Source organism: Polyodon spathula, chromosome 4 (genome assembly GCF_017654505.1).
Source record: "Polyodon spathula isolate WHYD16114869_AA chromosome 4, ASM1765450v1, whole genome shotgun sequence".
Classification (NCBI taxonomy): domain Eukaryota; kingdom Metazoa; phylum Chordata; class Actinopteri; order Acipenseriformes; family Polyodontidae; genus Polyodon; species Polyodon spathula.
The window spans coordinates 84,272,744-84,299,315 of NC_054537.1; the positions used below are offsets into that span (position 1 = coordinate 84,272,744).

Consider the following 26,572-nt stretch of genomic DNA (forward strand, 5'->3'; position numbering starts at 1 on the left):
CTCAAGTGTGGCATGCAGTGGGGGAGCAATACCAGGTGCAGCTGCACTCGGACCCGGAGGGGTTCGGAAGTTTTTGTTTATTTGTTTTTTTAACAACGATAATCCAATGATAATCCTTCGCATTTATGTTTGCAGATGTTACACATTTGTATAACTGTAGCTGCCGGTGTGCGGTGCCAGTAATTCAGATTGTGTCCGCCTTCATTTCAACAGGTACCGCTATTGTCTTAATTATTATCGTAACTTTTTTTCCCCAGGAGGCTGGTAGGAGGCACGTCTTCATGGAAGGTTTTGGGGTACTATTCAGCACAGACATTTGCAGTTATATTCTGTGTGCACGATTCATCCTGTAGTTTAAACGGAAGCTGGCGGGTGCTGCTGCAGGCACCAAAATAAACTACAGCAAATCAACATGCCTGTATTTCTGATGTTAATAATAATAATAATAATAATAATAATAATAATAATAATAATAAATAAACGGTTTCATGTGTGAGTCAATTTCTGCAAATATCTGTGCAGAATTGTGAATTCTGTATATAATTCCTGTGATCGCAGAATGGGGGACTCCTGGTAGGATTGGTGATTAAACCTGTTCGTTTATGATTAAAACTTAGTGTAGTGTTGCATGTAAAGGTGTACGACAAATAAAAGATAGGCGAGTAGAACACGTTCTTATTACCTGTAGTTTCATGCATGCTAACATTCTGACAATTAAATACAGTTCAATATTGAACACTTGATTTGGTGTGTTTGATGTTTATAAAGAAGGGTTAAATTAACGTTTGGGGAGGGGGCCCATCTTCCTCTTCCTCTGCCACTGGTGTCATGGTCAAGGATAAATGATCGCGTGATTAAAAAGAAACCAAAAACATTTCATCAATGTCATTCTTTTACATACCTTACCTATTTTTCGAAAGTAAATGTGTTATAATAGTGACAAGTATATATATTAGATATCTGTATATTCCATTATTTCCATTACATGAGAGTAGATGTTGAACTTTATGCTGATTTAAACTCGGCTCTCACCAAGATAAGCACCAACTAAGACGTAGCTTTGCAGTAAACTAATGTGATCCGTCTGCATCTCCATCCATTTGTGTTGTTTTCCATCTGATGATGTAGATATCCTTCTGCCTGGTGTTGATTGCTGAAGTGTAATGCTGGCTCCAGGGATCAGCTCATTTTGCCTTCCCAGCACATCAGCACACATAATGGCTGTGATGCTGGCTCCAGGGATCAACCCAGTGCGGTCTCCCCAGCGCATCAGCATGATAACCGTCTGGATTGAGCTAAGTAGGGTACATCCCTGGGGTCTTCAATTGGGCATCTTCCATCCTCTGTGTTTCGTTGACTAGCCGATGACACCTCGAGAGGGCTCAACAGTGATTCTGGTGTCCCAGCATCACCCCCCCCCCCCCCCCCATCCATCCCACGCCAACTCAACCCAGCTTACTTACCTGTACATCAGCATTGCTTTCTTTCTATTGTGCTTGAGATCCCCATCCAGAATCTTTCTATCTCAACCACAGCCAGTTGCTGTTCCTTTCTGCTGCGTCAGATAAGTTCTTCACTGTGCGACGCAACTCTTGGCCACTGATCCCGACGTCTCTGAGAAACCGGGTTGTAGTGTGCCACAAATCCTCGACAGCCCACCTCCACTGGATAAATTCAGACTCTCCATCCTTGCTGTTCCGCTTCAGCAGCTAGTTGAGCATACCGAAGTATGTATATTAGATATCTTTATATATACAGTACTGTGCAAATGTTTTAGGCAGCTGTGAAAAAATGCTGTAAAGTAAGAACGTTTTCAAAAATAGACATGTTAATAGTTTATACTTATCAATTAACAAAATGCAAAGTGAGTGAACAGAAGAAAAATCTACATCAAATCCATATTTGGTTTGACCACCCTTTGCCTTCAAAACAGCATCAATTCTTCTAGGTACACTTGCACAAAGTCAGGGATTTTGTAGGCATATAGTCAGGTGTATGATTAAACAATTATGCCAAACAGGTGCTAATGATCATCAATTCAATATGTAGGTTGAAACACAATCATTAACTGAAACAGAAACAGCTGTGTAGGAGGAATAAAACTGGGTGAGGAACAGCCAAAAGCTAACAAGTAAGGTTGCTGAAGACAGTTTACTGTCAAAAGTCATACACCATGGCAAGACTGAGCACAGCAACAATACACAAGGTAGTTATATTGCATCAGCAAGGTCTCTCCCAGGCAGAAATTTCAAGGCAGACAGGGGTTTCCAGATGTGCTGTCCAAGCTCTTTTGAAGAAGCACAAATAAACGTGCAACGTTGAGGACTGTAGACGCAGTGGTCGGCCAAGGAAACCTACTGCAGCAGATGAAAGACACATCATGCTTCCTTTCGCAATTGGAAGATGTCCAGCAATGCCATCAGCTGAGAATTGGCAGAAAACAGTGGGCCCCTGGTACACCCATCTACTGTCCGGAGAAGTCTGATTAGAAGTGGCCTTCATGGAAGACTTGCTGCCAAAAAGCCATACCTCTGTCGTGGAAACAAGGCCAAGCGACTCAACTATGCACGAAAACACAGGAACTGGGGTGCAGAAAAATGGCAGCAGGTGCTCAGGACTGATGAGTCAAAATTTGAAATATTTGGCTGTAGCAGAAGGCAGTTTGTTCGCCTAAGGGCTGGAGAGCGGTACATAAATGAGTGCAGGCAACAGTGAAGCATGGTGGAGGTTCCTTGCAAGTTTGGGGCTGCATTTCTGCAAATGGAGTTGGGGATTTGGTCAGAATTAATGGTCTCCACAATGCTGAGAAGTACAGGCAGATACTTATCCATCATGCAATACCATCAGGGAGGCATCTGATTGGCCCCAAATTTATTCTGCAGCATGACAACGACCCCAAACATACAGCAAAAGTCATTAAGAACTATCATCAGCATAAAGAAGAACAAGGAGTCCTGGAAGTGATGGTATGGCCCCCACAAAGCCCTGATCTCAACATCATCGAGTCTGTCTGGGATTACATGAAGAGAGAGAAGCAACTGATGCTGCCTAAATCCACAGAAGAACTGTGGTTAGTTCTCCAAGATGTTTGGGCCAACCTACCTGCCGAGTTCCTTCAAAAACTGTGTGCAAGTGTACCTAGAAGAATTGATGCTGTTTTGAAGGCAAAGGGTGGTCACACCAAATATTGATTTGATGTAGATTTTTCTTCTGTTCACTCACTTTGCATTTTGTTAATAATACATTATATTTAGATAAATCTAGTAATCTTATATATATATATATATATATATATATATATATATATATATATATATATATATAAGATATCTTTATAATAAACCTCAAAGTTATGCTTGCAATAATGCTATAATCACAGTTGTCTGTATCTGTGAAGAATTACAACTTTTTTATGTAGTGTATTTGTATTATTTGTATTTTTTGAAAGTTCACTTTGTATACTTTTATGTTTTTGTATAAATATGTCTAACTGGGGTCCATTTATTGGAGTTGTTATTTATCTGTAATTGTATGTGTTTGTGTTTATACTTTGATGCCTTGATGAAGGTGTGAATTTTTATTTATTTATTTCTTAGCAGACGCCCTTATCCTGGGAGATTTACAGTTGTTACAAAGTATCACTGTACTGAAACGTCTGTTTTTTTTTTGTTTGTTTTTTAAATACCTTTATGTAAAAAACAATAAAATTATAACACTTGAACTAAGTTTGGAGTTCTGTACAATGTTTCTGTATATGTAAAATATTTGGGTGTGAGGCATACATTGTTCTTTGTTTTGAAATGTTTCAAAAGCTTTAAAAATAATAATAAAATAAATGGTTGTCATGTGTTTAATTGTTCATGCTCCTCCGAAGAGTGAATATTTCAATTCTGATTTATTTAATGAATATAATGACTGTGACAATAAACTAATAAAATACTGAAGGAATAAGCAGATTTTTTAACACCTCTGGCCAGTTTAGCCCCGCTATTTAATGATATCATGGCCCTATCCTCCTTTTTAGTATCCTTGGCTGTGAGCCATCGTACGTAATAAGGTATCCCAGGAGCCTTCTCTCCATAGCAACGTCAAGCCGCTTGTTTTGGCAACAAAGAAAGGAAAAGCAAAACGCTCTCAAATTTAAGTTTTACGCTGTCAATTAGCAAATACTGCTGATTTTGTCCACCGGTTTTTAACGCCTGCTTAACATAAGAGGAGATGTATGTCTAACTGATTGTATCTGTTCCACTGGCAAAAGTTTTGGCTTACATTAGAATAGATCAGTTTACTTTGCGTTTGAGTGGTCTTTGCTGGTGACACGATGTTACATACTGGTGCCTCCTTCATCGCTGGAACTAAAGTGGAAAGTAGAAAGCAAGTTGCTCCAGTCATAAAACACATCATCACGGACAGTGATTTAGGAATACGTGAAGTAAGTGCTATTATTATTATTATTATTATTATTATTATTATTATTATTATTATTATTATTATTATCGCCTTTGTCTTTGTAGCTGTTATGAGTAGTTTGTGAATTCTGTCTCCTAGATATAACATCTCAATATAAAGGTAGTGTGAATGTGTTTGTATAATAAATAAAGTGCTTATTTTGCATCCTGTTATTTTAAGGTACGGTTACATTTTCCTATAGATAACAAATGGTTAATATTTCCAAGTGGCCTATTACTGTGTTGATTATTTCATACAAATTGACTTGAACAGGTAGTTTTGTTGTTTGTACCTCCCTATCTTTTTGCATGTGAAAACTTCTCAAAGTACTGCAATACTACATGAAAGCCTGACATGACAAAAACAAAATTTAGGTATGTGATTCAAAACTGATTGTACTTTCATTTAAAACAGGGGGTTCCTCTTAAAGCTTTGGACCTCAGCTATGTGACAAGGCTAATAGAAGATCCTTGCTCTGTAAGTATAAATGTGCATATGTGGTATCCCAAGATAAGAGTTAAAAAGGAAAATATTGCAAATGTGAAAAACACAAATATAATCATTTTGTACACAGACAGTTTACGTTGTATTAAATTCCTTTTTTTTAGTGCAATTTGAAGGAAAGACATCTTAATGTGCTCAAGAAAGTAGTAAAAAGGTATCAAAATGGCATTGTATCCTTTAAAGAAAATATTTTTATATGAGAGCAGCTTTACCTCCTTTCTGAGTATTTTTAATGAAGAGATTTAGATTTAGATGTACAGTATGGCTATGTTATACCTACTTCCACTAGTGCTACTACTACTACCACTACAACTAATAATAAAACATATATAAATAACTGATTTAAACTTTAGCAAAATGTCAGAAGATTGGTGTGTATAAGGTGATAAAGTATGAAGGAATATGCCATCTGGTTCCATGTTTTTGACAACATAAAATAGATTGAAGAAAACCATGGAAAATTATCCACCACCTTTATAATTATGAAGTGACAAATCATATGACTGGGGAAAATATATGCCACTAGTGAATTTGGTGACCCACTTGATTAAGATCTTTTGTTTGCTTCATTCAGAGTTACGTTGATTCAGTGGGGATGCATTAATGATAAAGTGCTTCTTATTTTTGAATAACCTGGTTGACATTATATGTTTCTATACAGAATGTCAAGGAGAATACTTTCTTATAAGAAATAACAAGTATAAGGTTCAAAATAATTTTAGTTTCCAATGATTTTGTTCCAATGAAGTGTTATATGAAAAATAACATTGTTTACATTTTTAGTGCTTTTTCTTCATAATTGTGAGTATGTTTCTGGGAACTAAAAATCATTTAAAGTGGGGTCAACTTTAGGGTTATTTAGTTCGAACAAACAGGTAAGAAACGGTTTGATGTAAGGTAAGTGTTTTAGCTATAAACTGTAATTACAGTTTATGGTAAATAAACTATGTTATATTTCGGATACATATATAAATAAAGATGTTATATTTTGGATACATATTTAATCATACAGCTGCTCAACTTAAGTATTATTTCCCTTAACATATTTTCAAAGCCTCTTAAAGATTTGGTAGAATTCTTTAAAATTCTGAATCTCTGTGCAGAAAAAGTCAAGGAGCACCCTGACTACATTTTCCCTCTTTGTGAATTACTTAAATTGTGTGGGTAAGTAGCCATGCCAGTTCCTTATATCAATATTCAATTTGTCCACGTGGGGCACTGGGAGCATGCAAAAGTAATTGAAAAAAAATCCATGTAATGTCCATTATATATATATATATAATATATATATATTATATATATACATATATATAATAATATATATATATATATATATACATTTTAAATACTATACATATGTACGTCTTAATAATGTTTTATTAGTACGAAAATCCACGTGTTAACTTGTACTTTATAAATATCTATATATATATATATACATATATATATATATATATATATATATATAGATATATATATATATGAAACTTTGACAACTTAAAATATTTTATGAATTTTATAAAATTTCTAAAGGTAAAGATTTCCTTTCCAGGAGAGGAGACTAACTTTGTCCAAATTGTGACCGAATCAATTTCACAAATGGGTATGATTTAAATCATTATGACAGGCTCTTTATATATTAAAAAAAAAAATTTTATTTGACAGAATAAAAGAAAACGTTTATTGTATTGGGTAAACATTTGGGGTAAGCAAAGAAAAGCAAAACAGGTACATAATAAAATGTTATCTTTTTGCAGGTTTCTTAATGAGAGTGCCAAGTAACCAAGTGAGAATCCAGATCTGTAATTCCATTATTAGTTTTTATAAGCCAAAGACTTCGAAACAGCATGTTGAAGGTAAACAACACCAACCTGCATACCATCTTTGCTTATTGAGTGATAATCAAGAGTATATTTTACACCTATGGCAATTGTCTTCATATGATCAACAGGTACTTGATGTTGCATTGTTGTACCTGTGACTAATCTGTATAAACAATATTAAATAAATGCAACCTTCCATAAATATCATTGATAGGGGACATCTTTAACCCTTATCAGTGTTAAAATCAAGATTTCTTGACAATTACAAGAAATCTAAATTACATTAAAAAAAAGATAAAAATTACATAAAACATGATAGCAATAAAATCAGTAACACAAAAAATGTTCACTGTACTTTTACTCTAGTTACATTATATTAATACATTATTTTTATGTTTTCTTCATCATTTCATAATTGCATGTTATAAATTTCTGATTAGCTGAAAGCAGACATTCCTACTGTAAAGTGTCACCTATGCTGTATAAATTAATATAGTTAATACAGGGTAGGATTGATAAAAATCTTAAGCAAATAAACCACCTACTGTAAACAGAAACATGGCTTTAGTGCTGCTCATGTGTGACTCACTGTGATTTATGTAATTTGATTTATAATATGTCTCTCACTACATGTGTTACAGCATATACTTTTCTTTTTTTCCTGTCCACTGTTTCATCTTTTGTATTTTCTTTGTTGCTTTCTTTACAATGTTATGTTAGGTTGAAAATAAAAAAAAAAAAAAAAAAAAAAACGTGTATTTTAAGCTTATTTGTGTACAGTATGTTGTCAATTTTGTTGTGTTTATTTTTGAAGGTTTCCTTCCTACCAGTCCAAGTTATAAGGTACACATGGCTGAGCAGAGCGGTTTGGCAGAGACCCTGGTGTTGTCTCTGGCCTTGCTGGAAAATCAGTTTGAGGTGAAACTCAGAGTACTTCAGGCATTGCAGATGCTTTCTGGCTCTTCTGGTTGGTAATCTTTATCGTAGTCTGATTTCAAATTAATTATTCTTGTATTATTTCTAACCCAGTTAGGTTTTCACATGTCGTCCAAGTTTGATTCTGGCAAACATTGAAATGTAATGATCTGTATGTACAGTACTTTTCATATAGAATTGTTTACTGGTATTTTAGATATTTTTTGTTTTTGTCCTGTAGGAATTTTGAATAAATATTTTGTTTTTGTTTTTCAGAGATCAGCTGCAGCTTAATGCTGAAAGTAGAAGCTGCAAGTAAGCTTTGTTCTCGACTGAATGATCATGATCCTTCAGGAGAACTTCTGTTTCTTTCTTCTGAAATATTGTGGAACTTACTGGAAAAAGGTTGCAAAGAAGAAGTAACTTCCCAGCTTTGCAATCTTGACTGCATTAAGTATGTATTTTTTAAAGTAACTTTATTGAATTTTGTTTACAGTGTCTAGAACACATATTATTTTAATATTCCTTCAAGATTTCACTGAACAATCAATTCTAGTGCAGAGATACCCCAAATATTGTTATTTACTACCAATACAGAGCACCAGAAAAGATCCTGGTGCTTGGTTAAAACACATTTCTGAAAAAAATGGCTACATCCAGACATCCTTGAAGGGACCAGTCAGATACAAACCAGACTGTAGCTGGTAAAACTTAATCTAGAAGATAATATTCAAATTTAAGATATGCTAAATCAGAGTTTATTTTTTTAACCACTAGAGGGTGCCATTAACTTACTAGGGATATAAAGCTGGGAGGTACAGTATGCTAAAGTCCTTGGCTTATTTGACTTTAAAGAAAGAAAGAAATTGATTATGGTGTATGAGCTGTTTTTGATGGATACATTGTAATGATAACAATCTGATATCCTTGACTATTTCCATTGTAATGATAACAATCTGATATCCTTGACTATTTCGATGACTTATTTTACAGCAGTGTTTTTTTTTTTTTTTTTTTTTTTTTTTCATATTGCCGTACTTGAGAACCATTCTTTTAATTTTGATGAATGTTGTGTAGGCATACCTTAGCACTATGAAGGTTGCAATGATAGTTATACCACATACTGAGAATAAACCTTGCATTTTTATAGTACTGATATTTGTTTGGTACTTGAAAACTATATCTTCAGAATTACCTCTCTGGTTTTAATAAACTAGGACATTATGATATTATATTGTATATGCATTTTATTTAGGTCATGGGGACTGACTCCGACTTCTGACAACTTACATTTTTCTCTCTTTTAGTGCTTTGAAAGAGGTATTTCTCAAACAGCTTTTAAATGGCTTCCGGCATTATGACCTACAACTTAGAAATGACCTGCTTGTGATAGCAACAGTAATTGCTGAAAACCCCAAAGCACCAATGATTGTAAGTTAATTGAGAAATGAATGGTGTGTTAAAGAACACACTGCAGTGTTTACAAGAATCATATTATTTTACCTCTGCTGTATCCTGTTCTTCATAGCAGTATATTTTTAAACAATAAGTCACACAAGGAACACATTTCTGAACTTCAAGTCACAAACGTTCACCAGGAGAAAGAACATTTCAGTGCGCCCAAATAATTCTACGTCCTGCAGCAATGCTGGCATATTGTGGGAACAGGAAATGAGCATCGTACATGATCTATATACTAGCGATGGACAAGGAAAGCACGTAATGAATTGTTGCATTCTATTTAGAACCCATCATGTGTGAATAAAATATATATAAAAAAAAAAAATAGGATTTTTTTGAACAACAAATACAGCAAGGGTAAAGTAGTGCATTTCTGGTTAACACTGTATGCTGTTCTGTAGCATTTGTCTTTCTGTTCTGGTATAATTTAAAAAGATTAAAATTCAAATGCATTTGATTAAAAACATATTTAATGATTCATGCATTTACAGTATACAAATGAGATGGCAATTTCTATTGCATGGTGTTGCTAATTTCTTTTCTAATGAAACAGATTTTTTTTTTTTTTTTTTGATGCCAGGAAAGTGGATTTGCAAAACAGCTCATCTTGTTTGCAACATTCCCTGAAGGTAAATATATGTATAAAATATGTAACTATAATGATTATTCTGAATGTGAATTACTGACTTTTATGTTTAGTAATAGTGATGGATTATTTCATGTGGCGTATGAGTGAGCACTGATAACAAAATACTCTGGAGTGTTTTCATATTTCAGTAAGCTGTAGCACAATCATATTAATTACAAATCATAAGTTGCCATTATGCAACTTTAAAGATTATTTTTAATCAATTACTGTATATTTTATGCTAGTTAAAAGCCACAACCCACTGGTCCGCAGCCTGAAACTTTCCTTTAAAAATGAAGACTTTGAGATGAAGAAGCTGCTGTTTAACCTAATTGTTGTCATGTCCAAGGATCTGTCTGCTATACAGGTAAGTGGTAACAGAAATTATTATACAGTTCTTGTCTTTATTACTGTACAGACAGGAAAATCTGTACTAATGGCTAATAATAGTTTTTATATGTTTTTTTCGTCATTATATTCAGGATTACACCACAGTGGAACTGGCCCCACTTTTTTGATACTGTAACAAAGTGCCCGCCCCTGTGTATATTATCTGTTATGTGTTGCGTGTGGTGTGTTTAAATGTTGGTGTATAGACATTGGTACATGGGATATAAACGGGTCTGTGTAACACGAGTTTTTAAAAATGTATATGTGTATTTAGGCACGAGGATTGCACAGCACTTCACGTGCAAGTAAAATGTAGTAATATGTGAGCACGGGGAATTGCACTTTATTAATTCACGTGCTGGGATTCAAGTGAATAATTAATAGGTAATTGAATCCCAGCACAATAGTATATATAGATGCACGTTGTCACATACTGGGGTTGGGTGTTCGGTGAGCGGAGAACGGGATTGGAGACGGAGGAAATAAGTAAAGTAGTAATAATAATAATAATAACAAAGTATCTGCTCACCGTGTTTGTCAGTGTCTGTCCGTGCACCGTTTTGTTAAGTTTAGTCTGTTTTTTTGTTTGTCTATTTATTTTGGCGTAGAGTGCCGGGTCCTGTGTTTTCGTGTTTGTTTAAACCTTTTATTTTGTAATAAACCGGCGCCAACAGGAGTCTTCATCATTTCATTTCATCCGTCCTGTGTTTTGTGTATTTCATTCCTTTTCCTGGTTCTAACGCCGCCCACTTGGCCGTCTTTGTGACAGATACATAGAACAAAATCATACATTATGCTGCAATAAAGGATTACACAGCTAACTTACTGACTTTATTTTAGATAATACCTTTCCAAAATGACAAAATTTTGTTGAAATACACTTTGTTTCAGTTTGATTTCACTGGTCACCTGTACCTTTTTTAAAATTTAAACCCAAAGCTTTTTACATCCAGAAGATTATACTGTGGAATGGTGCTAATGCAAATTACATTAAAAATTTTTTACAGGTATTTTACAAGCACTTGTCGCATAATCACTATAACTTTAGAGCTGGTTGTGTGTAAATCAGTAAAATTGTCTCTAGTACTATTTATACAGCAATCAATGAGGTCTTGACATTTATCCACTTGGGTTTCAATTCATTTCCTAACACACTCAACCAGCCTTAAAGTTATCACTTAAACAACTATCATTCTCTTAATCAGGGACATTGTTGGTGGTGCACATATTTTATTTAACTTTAGTTTGTTATATTGCTCTCTTTCCTGCATTGGCTCCCACCAAGTGCTGTGCATGACTTCCACCAGAACATTTTAATTTATAAATGTCTTGGAGAAGTAGCCTCCTGTGGACAAGATGCACAAAAAAATACTAAGAAGGTTGCTCCTACCGTAATAAACATGGATTTAGAACTGACTGGGTGCTTGCCACGTTTTGTGTTTATGACTCGGCTGTGTTGCAAGCTAAAATAAATGATAGACCTAAAACTATATTTATATTTACATATAACAGTTTTAGACGAAAGGTTAAAGTTATTCTGCTTCTAAAACCTTACTGGATTTGAAAGATTGTGAATATTTAACCTTTACTGTTGATGTGCTTTGTTGCATTTTTATTTAAACTTTCTCTTCCTACTACTATAATTCTGTGTGTTTTTTTTTTTTTTTTTTTTTTTTTTTGCAGTTGTTCAATGAGGGTAAAGTCCTTTTGTCACTGTTTCATTATGTTAAACCAAATGATAAACCTGGACCCCGAGACTGGTCTGCAGCCCAGTATGAGGAACTGCAGCTTCATGCATTGGCTACACTGGCCACAGTTGCTCCTTTGTTGATTGATGACTATATGACCTGCCAAGGAAATACTCGTCTGCTTCTGTTACTTGAATGGTGTGTAAGTCAAGGTAAAAAAATGTTTTACACTTACTTATTAAGTAATGACCATTAACAATGACCCATTAACTGAAAACAAACACAAACTCTGGCTTGAAAAGATTAAAAATAAAAATACATTTTAAAACATTTATGTCAAACAGATGCCTTCTTTGGTCAGGGCAATAGCTTCCATGGTACTGGTGGCCGGGGGAACAAGAAATCACAGATGCGCTATTGTCTTAGACTCCTGAGGTCTGTGGTGTCTCTGAGTGATGAGACAGTAAACCATGATCTCTGTGATCAAGGAGCATTGGACCAGTTGCTGGGTAAGAAACATAACTGTGTACATTGTTATTTTATGCTTGTATTATTGTTATAGAAAGTGCATTATTAGTGCTTTTTTAAAAATCTAAATAAAAAAAATGCTTTGTTTAAAGGAAATGGTTGGCAATAGTAATTATTTAAAACAAAGATACAGCAGTAGGTAAAATATCAGGATTGTGAAGCTGTGTAGCATAGAGGACATCTACCACTACTCAGAACATACATAAATAATATTCATTTGTATACATTTATTTTACTAGGAATCCTAAAGAAAACAGTAGGGGACTCTCAAGAGGAAGATACCATTTCACTAGAAATTAAGACTGACATTTTACTGATTGCATCAACACTTTGTGAAAATGATCTTCATAGAAAGGTGGGTTCAGATGTTCTTTTCAAATCTTTCAGAGTAGAAGGTAATCAAGTCATGAAAGGCTGTATACAGCAATTTACATTAAAAAAAGATACCAGTTATAGGTTATAGAAACAGATATTTTTTAGCTAAGCTGGAATAACTAAAATGTTGTACTATAAGTAGAAACTGTTTATTAAGGTCTACACAGGCACTTGGTACCTGACTGTGGCTTTAGTTAAGCTCCCCAAGTCAAAATTAAGAAACAAAATGTTTCTTAAATGTGTGGGTTTTTTTTACATGGATTGTACAGATGGTGCAATTTTATTGGCTGCCTATTGGGTACCCAAAGTGGGTTAATTGCAATTTGCTTTACACTGGTTGATAATATTATTATGTATTCAATAATACAGATATTTAATTTAACATTAAAACAAACACACACACACGTTACATTACTGTTGTATTTAAAATGTTGTGTACGGTTCTGAACAATAGGTTCTTTCCACGGCTTTCAGTTAAACAGTTCATAGTAGCCTGTAGCCCAAAGAATGTTTCAAGAACATTCAGTTTACAAAGAGAAGCACAAATTAATTAAACATAACACAAATCTGACTGAGCTTGTGTTAATGAATAATTATACTCTGAGCACACTCTTAAACCCAGGGGAGACAGAGATGTTAAAAACTCCTGTAAGTGGTTTTGTTCATACACATGGTGTACTATATGTCCAGACAACTTTTTAATAAACAAGAAAATCACACAGACTCATTTAGTTTGAAGTTTTAATGAATCAGAGTAGTAGTAATGCCCTTTCGGTTTATTAAATGCTTTAAAAATTTGGATTGGTTGGTTGCGCAGACCACCATATATCCCAAGTAATAAGCAGGCTGGGCGATCCAGTGCCTTTACAGGTTTAATAGCATTAGTACTTCAATAAAGTAATACATATATGGCTAATTATATGCTTAGCCCTTAGGCCAGGCATGGAAAATGCTAAAACACCCACCACTAAATTCTAGAGCATCCAATACTGTATATCACTCTTTTAAAACTAATACACAATTTCTATACCTTACAGCAATGCATCCAATATAAGAGATATTAAATTCAAATATATGCTTGTCTTCCAATATGTGGAAGTGTAGTGTAGGATGTATGGAAAATAAGAACGGTCTTCAAAAGGCAGAAACTTCTAAATACAATCAAACAACAATCAATTTTTCAGAAACAATCAGAGCATGAACCACACCAGCTTGTAAGATCAAGTTCAATGGTATTGAGTGTGGTCTTGCTGTGGGCTTATATAGGATTTCCCTCCCTTGAATACATCAGGAGTCCTGATTAAACTTGGCCTTGACAGTTCAATCTTTGAGTTAATGATACATTCTAGAAGGATTCGGGCAACTCCTTTTTTAAAACTAATTGAATATAAATTCCTGCCAAAAAAATATTGGAACATGATTTCATAGCTCTCTTTTTCCAACTCCTTTTTCTAAAAAGTCAGGTGAACCAAAGTTCACAGAATACAATACAAGTTTTATATGTGTAGTAAAAGAGATGTTGTTTTACATATAACATCATCTTTCTGTGTGATTATATTAATCTGGGTCTACAATATATTCCCTCCGAGCAGCATATCTCATCAACTTTTCAGATTTGTTCACTTTCATATACAAGTTTGTTAACAAAGTATGGGACAAAGATGTAGCAGTTTATCACAAGCCTTTGAATAAGCATACAGTGGTCAGTTCAGTTATTTCATTTAAATTTAAGCTATAATAAATATGTTAAATAGCCTTATATTAACTTGTACCATGCTTGGACTATGCCTGACTTCTCTCTATTTCTAAAAGTTGCCTGCACAAGCAGGTTTCAGACACTCTGTTTATTGCCAAGACTATTGTTTTGATTAATATGAAACACCACTGTAAAATTCACCGCTCCAAATTCACTTCTCCAAATTCACTGCATGAAGTTGGTTTTGGCTCTTAAACATCCTCCCAAAGAAAGTTGCTACTTATTTGATAAGAACTGATACTGGAGACAACTTTTCAATTTTATGAAATGCTTGCTTCGGCTGTCAGGTTTTCTTATTATAGAAAAGCCTTGGATTCAATAATAATAATCTTATTCTGACTGAACTAAGTCTGACCCATTTTTTTCTTTTCATACAAAATCCAGTTAAAGGAGGTGTTAAGACTAATTTGGCCAATTTTTGGTGTTGATTAATATGAGACACTACCGTAAGCATTTTCTAAAAAATTTTATTTTAATATAAACTCCTACCTTTTGTTATCCAAAAGTAATGATAGTAAAAAAACAAAAAGAAATTGGCATCTTTTCTCATAAAACTGGAGTGCGCTAACAAGGTTATCTTCTGATAAGAGCCTGCCAAGTGTGACTCCTTCCAGCAGGCTCCTTCACAGTCTGCTCACAACAGCTATCCAATATTTTCTACTTGTTTTATATTCTTTAAAACACATTACAGTCATTACAATACATGTTGCAGTTTCACAGATGTTCAGTTTGTATCCCAAAGATCGTCCTACTTCCAGTAGCGGTGACAGTCTTGGGTCAGTTTCTGCTGTCAGTGAGTCTGTCAAAACCACCACAGGTGTGGATGAGTCTTTAAAAGCCTGATACCTGCAAAAACTTAAATTTTGTTAGTTGGGCTCCCAATATACATTCTCATTCCCACCATCACTGGGAAATCCTCAAATAAATTAAGCTGTTTCTATCAAAGAGCCAGACATCTCTGCCGCATACACTTTTCACTTTAAGAAAGGTGCTCGCACCTTGTACACGAGAAGACAGGTGTAGGGTCACTCCATGACAGAGTACAAAGATCTGTTATTACAGGATACGTATTTTAACACAAATCTATTATTATAGGATACATCTTTTAACAGTAGGTAAGAACAAACTAAATTGAGGTCTCCCATGAATGATTCACATTTTTTTTTTAATTTAAGGAACTGTTTGGTTCTGGTGGAGTAGAAATAATAATTGCACTTTTAAAGATGGACCCAGCAAAGTTCTACAGTGGCCTTGGCCACAACAAGCTCATTCTTTCAACAGTGGATTGCATCTGGTAAGTTTCTTGTGTTAAGAACTCTGATACTGGATGATGTATCACACTGTGCAGCATGAATTTGTAATAACCAGTTCTTGTTTAGGATTAGAAATACAGTGTACTCTTTTTATATTCATATCCATCAATGATTTGTTGGTCTTTCCGAATCAGTGGTATTTGATAGTTTTTTAAAGGTGATGTGTATAATACGTGCTAGACATGTATGTATAATGCCACAATTTTTTACTTGCATGTCAACTTTGTATACTGGATGCTGATGTTACAGTGAATAGTGACTTGTGTTAACTGTAGCTAAATACAGTGGTTACATTTTACCTATAGTGATCCATTAAAGAGAAAGGCTAAATTGTCTAAACTAGAATTCTGCAACTACATTATGTATTGCCTTAGAATTTCTCTCAAATAATTGTAATTATTTGTAGTAAAAAGACTGTGGCAACAAACAACGTCAGGACTAACCAAAATGAGTGCATTTGGTAATTTATAGGTCCTGTATTGTTGGGTGTTATACCACTGAAGACCTTTTTTTGGAAAAAGGGGGTGTTTTTCTTCTCCTGGATTTACTTGCTGTAAGTATTTTTTTTTTTCTATTTAGTTTGTACAGTTGGGGACATTATTGTAAAATATAGGTGAAAAGTATCAATTATAGGCTTTGTGTATCCACTCATTATAATATACTTATATTATCCTTTATGTGGGGTGGGATGGGTAGTGGAGTTCTACATCTCGAACTGCTTATCCATTTGATATTAAACTTATATTTACTTATTTCCTTTAATTTATTTTCACTCAATGAAGTCATGTCCGAAAACCATGCACAATGTGATTCTTGGGACATTGCTTGAGTTTTGTGATAATCCCAAGATTATTTCACACATCAACACATGGAGGGGGAAGAAGGACATGACAGCAGCTGTCCTCCTGGTGCATCTCTGGAGGGAAGAGGAGAATGAGCTGGGAGTCAGACGAGATGAACATGGGAGAATCGTAGGCAAGTAAACTACATTGTGTACTATACATAACTACAACTAAAAACAAAGTGTTCCTGTATGGTTGTTTACACCCAAAAGGTTGTGTAGATTTAAAATGACAGTATAGTACAATTAGAAAGTATATATTTATTGTGTTTAGTGATGTGATAAATCATCCATGGGACAAAACACCAGCCATGGTTAAGATAAATAAATGAGTCTCTATACTATCATAAAGCGTCAAGCGTCAATTCAGTTATATGGACCGTAATATCTTTTTTTGCCAATTATTTTTTATTACTTTCCACATATTATAAATAAAACACATACATAACAGCAAATATATAAATATTATAGTAATTAGATCAATAATTGCTCTGAGTAAAAATCTTCAAATATCTAACCCCTCTCTTCTTCCATATAAAATAAACCTATTCCTAAGTGCTTGTGGCTTCTTCCAGTTGTCCCCAAATGGTGCCAGAAGAACTAGATAAAGATATCCTCAAATGTATATGTATTTCCTCCCATACCCACATAATCTGTTGCAATATCGGATTATCAGTAACTTTAACTATATATAGGACAACAATATCTTAAGAACACATAGAAAATAATTTGTTTCAGCACAAGTTCAAGCCCAGACTAACTTGTATATAAACAATGGAAATTCATGCAACTGTCTCTCACAGACCCATTTCCCTGAAATACAGACTAAAACATACTTAACAACACAAAATAGAAAAAAAGAGGAACAATTCTGTTTTTATTTTTATAATTGGGATCATGTTGAGTATAAGTTGTTGATTCTTTTTTGATAAAAAAATGAGAGGTTGTTTTAGTGAAACAGTGTATGGTTTAATAGCGTACCTCAATATGTGGTACCATCAATCAGAAAACCCCTCTGCACAAGATACGTGTATCAAAATAAATGTTTTATTTAATAGAAAATCTACTTAACATACCCATTTTAAATTATGATTAACATGAAATTATTTTAGAAGCCTTAGTTACCAGGGAAATGATGAATTTGATATCTTCAGAATTAAATGTACTTGTTTATTCCTATAAGTAGTTGCTCATTTTATACTTCCCTTTGATGTGCAGTAGACAACAACATGTTGCTTAGACATTTTGCCTGCAGTTTCAGGAAGCTACCAGCACAAGATGATAAGAGCTTTCAAATGATAGGTTGTTTTTAAGTGTTTTGCAGCAAAAGTGCGTAATTGATGTCGCCACTGGTTTTTGAATAGTTCAAAGAGGAGTTTTATATGATAATAAGACCCTGTGACAATATGGAGTGTTAATAATATCCTACCTGACCACGTCGCAAAAAATTGTCTTGTGTGAATGCAGATGAGATTATATTTTCAAATTTTTTTGGAGGTGTAAAAATCATGATCATATGCTTTTACAGTGTGTTGTAGATTTTATAAAGCTTTGTAATTTGTTCTAAACATGTTCCATTAAAACATAGATGCCAAGAAACCTTTACTCTGCTCTTACCAAGAAGAGGAAAAAGTGGTGTCTTTACCAGCCAACAGTGCAAGTGCAGCAGTGATGGATGTATCTGAAAACATGAGGGCAAAGATTTATTCTGTTTTTTGTAAACTGGGTAAGAGTTCAAAATAAAGAATAACCAATCAATTTCCAATTTCAGTATTATCAACAAATTTAATGAAGGACGAATGATTGACAGGTATTCAATTTCTCGCAGTTCCATATACTTATTTCTATGTCTTTATTCTTGTATAGATGCTTTTGTCCTTATAAAAGTTGAATGTGGTACACCATGATAAAAGTGTATAAAGCATAGTCAGATTACAGATTAATATTGCATAGTTAAAGTATTGTAAAAATGTAGCATGGGAAAAGAATGGTACACTGCAGATTCAGCAGAACGTGTGCGTGTATCAACCCTACTGTCATTATATTAGCACTCATATTACATCCTTGTTTGCCCTATCTATGTTTAATCTCAAGAACCAAATAGCCATGAGTAAACTCCAATAGAAATCCATGATCTAGAGCACTGTGCAGTGCCCTGAGAGCATCACATAAAGTTTACGAACTGACACAAAAATACAGCTGTAACTAACCCCAGTGGGTATACAGTAGGATGATCAAATCTGTCCCTTAGTAAGCTATAGTTTTACAATTGAATTAATAAGTTAAATAATCATATCATTGTGTGAGTAAACAAAGTATGCATTGTTTTTGTTTTAACTGAACAAACCCATTATGCTTATCTAAGGATAACACTGCACCATAGTAACTACTGTATTTTTTGTCCGACTGTTGACTTAAAATTGTTTTCAGGGTTTGAAAACCTGGCTGGTTTATCAACAGAAGATTATGTCACACTTGCTATCATAAGCAGATATCTGGATTTTAAGGTAATATAGATGTTATGTCATTGTGTCAAGTTAAAGTATGATTACATATACCAGCATAATATAATTCTCAATTGAATTAAATTTCAATTTGAATTATTTCTTACACACCAAGTAAAGTCGTGTCCCATGCTGATCAATATGTATACATGCTTCAGATCTCTCTAAACGATTATTATTGTTGTGAAAATGTATTGTTCAATCATTAATATATTTTAAATGTATTATTTTCCAATGGAGAAAATTCAGAATATATCATAAGGAAGGGACAAATATTAATATACTATGATGTTTTAAGTACAGTAAATATTTTTTTGTAACAGCTTGGAGAGGTGTGGAATGAGATTTCTAGAGAGCTTGAAGAAGAAGGTGTTAGACCTGTCACCCCTGATGCGGAAGCATTGGAAAGCATTGCGAAGGCTGCAGAAGATGTGGGCAGGAAAGTTGCTACCCTGCAGGCTGACATGCTAGAAAACCAGCAACAGCAGGACCTCCAGGATGAACAGAGAATATATACAGAGGTAATAAGAGACAACAAGGGGATATTTCAGTTGGCTTTAACTGTGTGCTCTGAATATTTAGTTTATTAAAATTATGGTTATCCACATTTAAGTATTATTGTTGTAAAAATGTTCTGGTCTTCATAATTCTAGGAAAATTATATTTTATTAAAAGTTAATTTTAGTCCGCTAAGGTGCACAGACCTCAATCAAAGGGGTATCTTGTTGAGAATAAAATAAGTGGTTTCTACAAATGACTTTCATATTTTATTATTCTTCTACAGATACAGATGAACCACCAACAGTACGAACTGACTAATAAATCATGGGACGAGTATGTAGCAAGAACATCAAACTATGAAATATTGAAGGTAAGATTTTATTATTTAAGCACTACGTGGTTCCCAGGGATAAATTAAAACCAAAGCAGTATTTATTTATTTATCTTTTAAATCAAGCTAATATGAAATAAAAACTAGGACTATTATGTATTGATTATTTTACTATGAATATAGTTTAGTCTATTGTTTTCTATTATTTAACATTGTTATGTTCACTCTCAAGCCTTTATAGTTGTTATGACTATATAACTGATCTAAAGCAACAGCTCCGAACCAATGGGGCACACCACTTTTGGAAGCTGTGGCCACTTTCTAGTGGGACGCAGTGAGCGTTCTAATAATACAGTAGTTATAGTAATAATGACAATTTTAAAAATAAAAATGTACACAAGTCTAATTGTGAATTTTACAAACAGTTTTGATAAAAAAAATAAAATGGAAAACTGTGCTTAATAAAGTGGAGACCCAATCGCAGGCATTTTTTTGTTTAAGAATAGGTGACAGTACTGTTCCCGCCATTGCACATAAAATGGATCAGATTGTGGTAAATAAAAAAAATAAATGCAAATATGAACAAAGTTGCTTTGTTGGCACTGCAGACGAACTATGGTGCTGTACTGGCTAATGGCAGATTAATTATTAAAAACAGAAGTAAAGACAGAGAAGCATGTGTTTTTAAAAGTTTGTAGGAATTCCGGTAATGTTTTCTTTGAGAAAATTATTGTCAAGTTCAAGAAAAAATGTTAATAGGGTGAGCCATTTAAAAAAGATACCAGGTATGTGTGTTTTTGTTTTGTTCTAATTGCTAATGTGGGGCGTAATTCAAAAAAGTTGAGTTCCCTTGATCTAAAGACAGTTATCATGTCATAAATCTCACTTCAATTTAGAGTACATAGGTGATGAACAGACAAAAAAAAGTAAATCGTACCCGTCAGTGGTATAGCCAGGATTTTGTTTTGGGGGTGTGGGGGTGGAATGGAGATTTTTACAGATGGGTAATAATTTATAAAAATATTTCTGTAAGTAAAAATGAACTACACTCCAAACTTGCAATGAACTCGAAATCGCCCTTTTAAGAACCATGATGTTTCACCTCACAATTACATTTAGAACCACTACTATGGTTATCAAACATACAAAATAAATAACAGAAAGAATAACCTATCTTACCTGATGTTTAGATCCCCAAGTCCATCCTCCTGTTTTTCATTGCAAACTTGTTGAGTATTTTTAGGTCTCGATTTTACTACAGCCGCTTAAAGCATGATTCGCACAGGACTAAAAACCAGGTGTCCTCAGAGTTGATCAAAAGCAGAGGACATCTAGCAACCTCCCAGACGTGGATTAATTTTTATCATCAAAAGTCGTTAAATTCAAAATTGAATGTGATATTCTGGCCTGAGAAGGCACTTTGTGTATGATTTGTAAACAGTGAACTATTAGAAAGTGGTACATCATCAGAATGTGATATGCATACCAAACCTTGACACATGCAATGTCAGAAAGTGGTACACTGTCACATTTCGGTACAGGTACAATCAATTGCGATCTGATGGGTGTTTTGTTCTACTGTCAAACAGAGGTACATTTACCATTAATTATTATACATTATTTTTTTGCAAACTGAAATTGGAAACAAAGAATAAATTTATCTAAAAAGAAAAAACAATTAACGATGAACAAGACAAAATCAGAAGTCCACCTCAAAATTGCAGAAGTAAAAAAAATGTACAAGACTCAGTGTATTGCACATTTGATACATACACCCACTCCTCGTTATATCGGCCCTCGCTATACAGCAGATTCGAATATGTCGTGGTCCTGGAGTTGGCTCCCCATTTTTACAGTCTAACTGCGCATGCCTTAGCTGCAATATACATAGACAGTTTCACTTAGAATTACTGTTCGTTTTATTTTGTACTGCACATCACAAACTAAAATATACAGAATAAAAAAAACAAAAACAAAAACATAGCATTAATATTGTACTGTTGTCATATCCACACGCATTGCACAATAACATAAAGCAAATTAAATATCTACTGAAATGGTTTTTTAAGCATTGCACTAGCAAAAGTCACAGGGCGGAGACGTCAGCTCCCTAGCAACAAGCCTCCTGTGTTGGGAATGGATTTTTCAATGCAACGGTTTAGGTATTTGAGAAAGGAGAGGAAGATTCATGAAATTAGTTGGGTTGCATAGAGGATTGATATTGGACCCTGACGCCCTCGATAAAACGAGAGAGTGGTTGTACAGTATTTGTTAGCCTATTTGTTTTTCTATGGGTCTCTCGCTATATCACGGCCCTCGATATATAGTGGATTTGTATTGGACCCCGACACCCACGATATATCAAGTGAGTGGTGTATTTGCATACTGTTTTCATAATGGTGGAAAAATGTGATAAATTCAATTTAAAAAAGATGTAAAAGACCGAGAACAACATAATGTACCAGATTTGAATGGGCGCTTCCCTGCTTTCTTAGCAGAAGTTGTTTAAGAATGTTCGAATAAGCGCAGTGCACTACGTACCACTTTTTACCGCTTACCTGAAAATAACACTACACAGTGTTTAAATAACTAATTTAATTGTACCTTCTTTTCCAAAGGCTACAGTAACCATTTTATCTTTTGAGTGATATGTAAAAATGACAGGACTCTGCCCAATCACAAGTGATTCTTTTTAGGCGGTAGTGAAGCAAACAGTCAAAGCTTACATTGGTTGGGATGGGGGTTTACAGTGTCACGAGTGGCTGAATTTTTTTCTCTCTCACATTATTGAATAATAAATGTATTTATTTATTTATTTTGGGGGGGGGGGGGGTGTCAAACCCCTAAAACCAACCCCCTAGTTACGTCACTGATGCCTATGTAAAAAAACACTTTTTTCATGTATTTTTCGTGGAATTTTAGAATGCTAAAAGTCTTCAGGTGAAAGCCATAGAATCATCCAAACCCAAGATGAGACAGCAAGATGCAGTTTTTCACCCGATTCAGGATACAGGTCTACCTACAGTAAGTAAATCATATTGTGCCTCAATACAATCCTGTGCAGAAAATAATCTTTTTTTCTTTTCTGACAAGTGGCATTTACAACCAGATGAGTAGGAATATATTTTGATTCGTCATATTGCTGAATTGCCAATACTTTTCAACTCCCAATAGCATTGGAAATGTACAGTATATCTATGTTAGCGAACCTGGCAGGTAAAAGACGAGGTGTCTAAATCTTGGTCAAGATAATATAAATTCAGTTTTCTAGCCAAAGTAACACTAAATTTTATGTTGCTTTCATGTTACATTTAGGTTTTATGTAATTGTCACAATTTCTTTCTCCCATCAATGTATTTTTTTTCTTTTATCAGATTAAAGAGTTAAGGTCTACACACACCAGGTGCGATGCGATTTGTCCAGCGATAAAATTGTATTTTCGCTGCGACAGTACCTTTCAAATTAGGTTTGGGTTTTTCAATATAATATTACAAATAATAACTGAGTTACCTGTATTTGTATACATGCACACATATGGTTAAATACGGTTTCTCATTGGTCAGTTCACTAGCTGCCGTGCGACAGAATTGCAAACTTTGACATTTTTTTTTCCTATTTTTTTCCATTGCTTTTGTGTTTCTTCAGTATCACCGCATCACATTGCAGGCAGTGTGAATGTCTCGTATCAGAAATACATGTAATATTTTGCTTGTCGTGGTGCAGTGTATGGTATGACACATACTCTTGTTGCATCGTATCCAGTGTGGAGACCTTGACGTAGCTTAAATTATTTTTTAAAACATGATACAGTGCCACATAATGTGAAATAGCACCATCTGGTGTACAGCCAGGTTTCATTGTAAAGTTTGCAAAACAAACACATCACCTTTTGGTTCTTCAGGATATTTTTCACAAATGTAGTTGACACATGATTAAACAAAAATAGTTTCTGCAGCACCTGAGCGATTAAGCCGCTGTATCAGGTACAGCGCCCACTGCTGTACTGGGAACATTTTCCATAGAACAAACCATTGCACACTGAAATTAGTTTGAGAGTATATTTGAGAAACAAACAATAGCTTGTTGTTAAAAAATTAAAAACCAAGAACATTTCTGTAAGTGAATTTGATTGCTTTGCCTTTTAGAACTTCTGTGGCCGTCTGGTGACGGTGGACAGCACGCCAGCCCAGCTGACAGGAGGACCTTTGGCAAACACAGACCTTGCACTGGAGCAGGTCTCCATCAGAGGAGGGGCTCTGCAGAAAACTAAAGTATCTAAAGAGTTGGAGCAATACCAGATGGGTTCGATAGCTGTCAAATAAATGCTGTCAAGAATTCTTAGTATTGTATATCTTATAAGTACTGTATTTTGTTGTCTCAGTTGACACTTGTGTATAATGAATCTTTGTTTAGTTGTATAATTGTTTTGTTGTTAGTTCAATTAATAATGAAGAAATTACTCAGTTTTGTGATTCAACACTTATACTTTATCTGAATATTAAACCGTGTTAGCTTTTTGCGTCTGGGTAGATTCTGTTTCTGAGTGATCAGCCCAAGGTTATTTATCCGTCAATTCTGGATGTATCTTTTTTCATTCATTCAACAGCTGTTAAATAAGCTGGCATAAATGATAGTTGTAAAAATATTAATATTGTTTTCCACATAATATGCTTTTTCCCGTTGTATAAACATTTTGGGGAAAGTAAGCTTTAGATAATCCTTGAATATAGTAATACATTAATAAGCAATAACCATGAATTCTATCAGACACCTCTCCATGGTTATTTGGTGGTTTACGCAGTTCAGGTAAACAAAAATAACTGACAAACTTAATGCAATTTAATTCCCATTTCCCAGTATTTAATTTAATAAAAACAGCTGGTTTCTTCTATCAGAAGTCTTTGGAGCCGTTTGTGGGTGCACATTTATTCTGCGGCAGTGGGATATCATTCTTGCTTGATGAGTTTAAGTAATGTAGGGTTGCACGCTACACATTCTCAAGGATCCTTTCAGGTCATTGGCAGGTTTTTTAGCTGTTACCTCTCTGATAATGAGATTTGCTTTATAATGTAACTAGTATTATCCTTTAACCAGTTCTAGCCTAGTTTCAATGTTTCAAATTGTAAAAGCTCCTATGCAGCATGGATGGTTTGGTGTTAGCCTTGCTATTGTATAATATGCAGTTTGAAGATATCCACTACAATGATAAATCACTGTGATTTTGTAGTTTACCATATTTTCCCCATACCTATGCAATGTATTTACCCAAGTTTATCATAGTTCTGTTATTTACTGTGCATACCTTGTTACTTAATATGCCCTGCTCTGCATTTCCCATCGTAAACCACAGTAATCTTTTGCACAGGATTAAATGTGCAGAACAAATGAATGAACACTAAATCTGATAGATAATGGGTAATATCACATTGTAAAGTAGTACATTAATTGTTCCAGTTTCTAATCAGATGTTTTTAATATTCCTGGCAAATGTGAAGATACACTTATTAACTTGTGTGATAATTTAAATAGCTTTTGTCTTGCATAGAAAAATGAATGTTATTAATAAAATTAAAAAGTAGCATTTACATGGTACTGTCTTTGAAAACATAAAAACTGATTGATGAAAATGCTTACCCCATTAACAAAATATACATTTTTACTTTTAATTGTGAAATACATCTATACAAAATATGTTGGATTGCATTACAATGATCGAATTACAGTATAATTGTCTGCAAAATAATACTGCTGGAATAGTCTAGTTTCAACTTTGGCAGGTTTCCTGAGAAATTATGTCTGCCTCAAAATATACAAAATATATATATATTTTGTTCAATAAATCCAAACTTACAAAGGGCATAGTAAGTTTGCATTTTTGTATTATTGATGTGCTAATTAAATAATAAATATGTTTAATTCTGGTATTCACTGTTTCCTTGATATTAATTGTATGCAGGACTACTTTAACAAAAAGGTAAGGAGTCTAGTCTACAGTCCCCTATGTATGAAGCAGACAGTCATCCTTAAAGAAAATATATTTTTACTCATTTATTTCATATGTGTTTTTTTCAGTATTCAGACCATATGTTTCCCAGTAAAACTTTTCAAATCTGAAAAGAGAAAAGGAACAAACAGGCAGTTAGGTCCAGTAACATGTTTACTTTTAAACAATTGCTAATGTTGTATCTTTTTCAAGTGGTTTATCTCAGTCTCTTACATCAACCATATTTAAATTAGCTGAAGCAAATTTGATTTTTAAACCATGAACAGTTAATTAACTAAACATGTTTGCTTTAAGATAATAAACACAACAGTAAGTCTATTCAATAGTAATTTAAGTAGTGGGTTAAACTGTGCCACTGTTTAAATTTAGTTGAAATAGGGCCCCTGTGTGCAGTGTGTGAACCGCAAATATATGTGTTCTTTGAGTGTATTTCAGAACAAGATACGGTAAGAGCTATGCACCTCTTGATTTAATTGAAAGCGGTATATTGATCTTCCATCATTTAAAACAATTGGTTAGACCCCAGATTGTTTAAAGAAAGTGTAATTAGTGATAAATATA

At 34.1% G+C, this 26,572-nt stretch overlaps 1 protein-coding gene across 1 annotated transcript; it reads left to right on the forward strand.

Annotated features, from left to right (window-relative positions):
- The first annotated feature begins 4,123 nt into the window (after nt 1–4,123).
- Nucleotides 4,124–25,915, forward strand: LOC121314995 (cilia- and flagella-associated protein 69-like). The gene is made up of 23 exons (XM_041248819.1): nt 4,124–4,432; nt 4,864–4,926; nt 5,058–5,123; nt 6,008–6,119; nt 6,473–6,556; nt 6,711–6,809; nt 7,591–7,747; nt 7,975–8,145; nt 8,999–9,122; nt 9,733–9,781; nt 10,026–10,147; nt 11,854–12,070; nt 12,203–12,367; nt 12,626–12,741; nt 15,693–15,811; nt 16,302–16,383; nt 16,613–16,805; nt 18,260–18,397; nt 19,102–19,178; nt 19,499–19,696; nt 19,960–20,046; nt 22,930–23,031; nt 24,153–25,915. Exons 1-23 carry the CDS (start codon nt 4,322–4,324, stop codon nt 24,327–24,329), a joined length of 2,829 nt encoding a protein of 942 aa, XP_041104753.1. The 5' UTR covers nt 4,124–4,321; the 3' UTR covers nt 24,330–25,915.
- The last annotated feature ends 657 nt before the right edge of the window (nt 25,916–26,572 follow it).

Bases quoted from the DNA above. Each gene is read 5' to 3' on its own strand.
- LOC121314995 (XM_041248819.1), top strand. From the start codon at position 4,322: ATGTTACATACTGGTGCCTCCTTCATCGCTGGAACTAAAGTGGAAAGT. The intron at 5,124-6,007 runs GTATCCTTTAAA...ATATTTTCAAAG, and splicing joins AAAGGTATCAAAATGGCATT to CCTCTTAAAGATTTGGTAGA. The intron at 6,557-6,710 runs GTATGATTTAAA...ATCTTTTTGCAG, and splicing joins CGAATCAATTTCACAAATGG to GTTTCTTAATGAGAGTGCCA.